The sequence below is a fragment of the Neodiprion pinetum genome, chromosome 1 (assembly GCF_021155775.2).
Source record: "Neodiprion pinetum isolate iyNeoPine1 chromosome 1, iyNeoPine1.2, whole genome shotgun sequence".
NCBI lineage: Eukaryota > Metazoa > Arthropoda > Insecta > Hymenoptera > Diprionidae > Neodiprion > Neodiprion pinetum.
Genome location: NC_060232.1, coordinates 16,906,608 through 16,911,462, shown reverse-complemented (window position 1 = coordinate 16,911,462; position 4,855 = coordinate 16,906,608). Strand labels below are relative to the sequence as shown.

The 4,855-nt window shown below is 37.2% G+C and overlaps 1 protein-coding gene across 1 annotated transcript; it reads left to right on the top strand.

Annotated features, from left to right (window-relative positions):
* Positions 1-845: 845 nt before the first annotated feature.
* On the top strand, positions 846-3,256 carry LOC138191383 (uncharacterized). The gene is made up of 2 exons (XM_069138129.1): positions 846-1,472; positions 3,227-3,256. The coding sequence occupies exons 1-2, from the start codon at positions 846-848 to the stop codon at positions 3,254-3,256; spliced, it is 657 nt and encodes a 218-aa protein (XP_068994230.1).
* The last annotated feature ends 1,599 nt before the right edge of the window (positions 3,257-4,855 follow it).

Genomic DNA, 4,855 nt, shown 5'->3' with positions numbered 1-4,855 from the left:
GTGAAGTCACATGCAATCATGTGGTAGACTTCAAGCCCAAAGATTCGATCGGCCGATTATTGGGATTTAAGGCGGTTGAGCTATCATGAAACGTTACTCATAAATCTGAATTACCCGTAGCCATACTGAAGGTTAATACTTTACGCGTTGAGAGTAGCATAACCACAGGGGCGTACATAAACGGGCGTCGAGCTCACACGATTCACGAATTTTTCCTAACCGTTCCATCCGGATATAAGATTGTCGAAGTGCCTACCAACGTCATTCACCTGCCAATCGCCGTACAGTCGATACATCATTTACAGCTGAGAATAGTCGATCAAGACGACGAGCTGATTAATTTTCGCGGCAAAACGATTACTGTACGTTTACACTTGAAATCACTCAAATAATGGGAATCGTGTTTGAGACAAGAAAGTCGGGCAAAAGTTATAAAAGTCAAACGTCATGGCCAAAAATCGTCAGTTGCCCAACACCTCTGACAACGTTTACACCGCCTACGAGACTGACACCTCTGAACGTTCAGTTACTCCAGAGCCTAGGTCTTCGATTACGTGGAAATTTTGGAAAATAAAAATTCGTGTTCGCTGCATCCAGTGCGTGTTACCATGGAAGAAATAATAAGAATACAGAAACCTGTGGTATTCGACGAATCGATCGCGCACTCTGAGATTCATGCTCATCAACCGTTTGCATCATCCACCTTCCAGAACAACGATGAAATCCATATTGCTGTTCAACATCAAGACTTGTGTCTACTGCCCCGTAAAAGCTCTCTACACATTCACGGAAAAATCACAAAGGATGATGGTGTGGCTGTGGTGACGGTTACAAAATTGATCAATATGGCCGTTTGTCATTTGTTTGAGGAAGTTCGCTACGAGTCGAACGGTGAAGAGATTGATCGGAATAAAAATGTTGGCATCACCAGCACTATGAAGGGTTACGTATCCTTGACTCCAGGCCAGCAATATAGTCTGGAGAATACCGGGTGGTTGAGTGGGGATAAGGAACTAACCGATGCGGCTGGAAATTTCGATGTTGTTTTGCCGTTAAATTATGTGCTAGGCTTCGCCGAAGATTATCGTCGAGTCATCGTCAAGGCTAAACACGAGTTAATTCTCACACGTTCCAACACTGATTTGAATGCCGTGATTCAGAGCTCAGCGACGGAAAACTTTAAAATCACCCCTAATAAAATCGAGTGGTTGTTGCCCTACATCAAACTGGCTGATAAACCGAAAATCCAGCTACTCAACTACATCGCCAAGGATCCGGCCATATCCATGAGTTTTCGTTCTTGGGAAACGTACGTGTATCCGATGCTCCCATCAACAACGCGGCATATTTGGTCAGTCAAGACATCGACGCAGCTTGAGAAGCCGAGATATGTCGTTCTAGGATTTCAAACTGCAAGGAGAAACGAGCCGCTGAAAAATGCTGGCGTATTTGATCATTGTCGGATCAGAGATGTAAAACTCTTCCTCAACTCGCAGTGCTATCCCTACGGAAATATGAATATTGATATATACAATAATCAATACGCCATTCTCTATGATATGTATGTTCGGTTTTAAATGAGCTACTATAACAAAGAAGCTGAGCCTTTGCTATCGAGGCGTGAATTTATAAACCAAGCTCCCCTTATCGTCATTGATTGCTCCAAGCAGAACGAAACATTGAAAACTGGACCTGTGGACATTCGATTGGAATTTGACTCTAGCACTTCGTTCCCACCACACACTTCTGCCTACTGCATGATCTTGCATGATCGCATTGTTGAATATAATCCGATCAGTGGTACTGTTAAAAAATTGGTATAAGTCAATTTTGGAATAACATTATGTTTAATTAATATGGATATTGAAAATAATATGTATAATTTTACTCGTTAAAATTCAGAATAAGATAATTGAGAATACAATAAGAAAACTAAATGTAATTGGTGTTCAATAAAAAAATTGTTAAAAGCATTCAAAACGCCATTTTAAACCTTTCTTCAGGGGTCATTTCCTAGAATTTTTTCAATAGATCTGGCGGGTTTTTACCCTATCCGATTTATGTGTGGCTTTCCGGCGCCAAACAAGTCTCGACAGGAATCATTGTGTGTGTGTGTGTGTGTGTGTGTGTGTGTGTGTGTGTGTGTGTGTGTCAAATCCTATGGAAATAGCCACCGAAAATGACCGGGGGGTGGGGGGGCGTGGGCTAGGGGGAGCTAGGGGGGAGCGCCGCCATCTTTGGATTAGAACCGGCATATATACACTACTTCGGACTCAACGACAAAATATTGTTACTGGTTTATCTGGGCCTACAAAACTAGCAAAAAATGCAAAAACACCAAAAGATTGTTGGGATTTATTTTTACCGGCTGAAACTATCGAACAAATTGTTGTTTATACCAACATTTTTTTGGAAAAATTGCGCTTGTCGAAGAAAAAGAAAGTTGATATTCAACCAACGTCTTGCGTAGAAATCAATGCTATGATCGGATTGTTATATATGCTTGGTGTTCACATAGATTCTCGTGTTAATTTGAAAGAGCTTTGGTCTACTGATGGGACAGCTCCTGATTGTTATCGTGCTGCAATGTCTAGGTCTCGATTCTGTAACTTGTTGTCAGCATTAAAATTTGATGATATTAATGACCGCGAGCTACGCACGAAGTTGGACAATTTAGCACCAATTAGAGAATTCTCGGATAGTTTCATCAAGCGTTGCCAGCAAAATTATACTCCAGATGCTTATTTGACCATTGATGAAATGCTTCAAGCTTTCCGTGGTAGGTGTAAATTTCGCCAATATATCGCGAATAAGCCTGCACGATATGGAATGAAAATTTATTCCATGTCTGACTCTAAACGATTTTACACGTACAATATGGAAATTTATTGCGGCAAACAGCCACCAGGTCCATATGTAAAATCTAACTCAGCAATTGATGTTGTCAAAAGACTAACTGCTCCTGTACTTAATACCGGAAGAAATATCACATGTGATAATTACTTCACCTCTGTACCTCTGGCTAATTATTTGTTGAAAAACAAAACAACTATTGTTGGAACGATTTGACGCAACAAGCGTGAACTCCCACGGGAATTGTTTGAAATTAAAAATCGAAGTATTTGTAGCAGTAAATTTGTATTTACAGACAGTAGTGTATTAGTTTCGTACATTCCGAAAAAATCAAAAAATGTTTTGATGTATTCCACTATGCATAATTCTGCAGGTATTGACAAGAGTACTGGAGAAAAAATGAAGCCGGAGATAATCACCTTTCATAATAAGACAAAAGCTGGCGTAGATGTTGTTGATCAGCTTCAAGGAGATTACGACGTTGCTCGTGACACGCGTCGATGGCCAATGGTTGTATTTTACGCAATTTTGAATATTGCTGGGATTAACTCACGAATTATTCACGAAGAAAATGTGGGTGAGAAAATTGTTCGAAGAAACTATTTACGACAGCTATTTTTTCAACTAGTGGAACCACAGTTGATCCTTCGTAGTCAGTTGCCTAATTTGAAGTTAGAATTACGATTGGTGATTTTAAAAATTGTTAACATTAAACCTGAAAAACCAAGTCATGACTCCAGTCGTCGTTTGTGCTGTTATTGTCCACGCAGAGCTAACAGTTACACAACTAAAAGTTGCTCATCTTGCAATACACCACTTTGCAATCAACATACAGTGAGATATTGTACCGATTGTGATTCAAATCTGATTTCCAAGGATGACTTATAATTTAGATTTAAGGTAAAAATGCAATATTGTTTAAATCTGGTCACTTTCACCAAAAAATTATACGTAATTACCAAAGAATATTGCTAAATACTTGAAATGTCACAATGTTTAAAACATTGTGGTTATTTTCTGACAAACTGTTGGAATTATATTTTAATTATATGACTTTGAACCTGATATTATTATAGTTATAGATAAAAAATTATAATTTAATTTTAATTTATAAAGAAAAACTTGTATGTCAACTCAATTTCTATTTATGGAGCGCAATTTTCTTTAACAAATTATTTGTTTGTTTATGTCATCGAAATTTTTTTTTTCTAAAGATGACTTAGAACTGAGTACGTAAATGGAAATGTGATATTACATAAACTTCGTCATTTTTACGGAAGAGCTATGGTTAATTTTAAAAATATATTGCTTGATACTTAAAATGTTACAATGTTTGAAACATTGTGTTTATCTTCTGACTAAAATTTATTTATTCATTATTGATAATATTCAGCGTAATTTTAAACTAATAAACATTAATAATTATTATTTTGAATAAATAAATTATTTATTTATTGAAAAACTAACTTACGGCGAATGCTTCCAAATTAATCATCACTAATATTTTGAAAGTATGTTACTATCAATTTGTTTGAATACAATAAATTTATTGCATGAATAACAAATTTTGTGATTCTTATTTTCTAACCCGAAATGATATAGTTTTTTATTTAGTAACATTAAAAATAATCATTTTTTATTAAGGTGTTACGTCCAGCATACCACTTCTCTCTATTTTTCCTACTCGCTAACTCTCCCACAGTTCTTACATTAATCTCATGGTCTCTGTCCTGTCCTCTTATCTCTACGTAGTCTCACGTTATTCACTATCGCGCTTACTCATCAAATTCCATTCCCTACTCCTAGCATTGTCACACCTTTTCTGCACCCGTACGTTTCACGTCTCGAGGAACACTCCTATTCTAACTCTCAACAACGTCACATCTAGACTTCTTACATAGCTTCATACAGCACACTTCGTTTTTACCGCCATCTGAGCTTCCTCGAAATAAATATATAAGTAATATCTCAAACAAACCCTACGTTATTCAATCCTCATCCT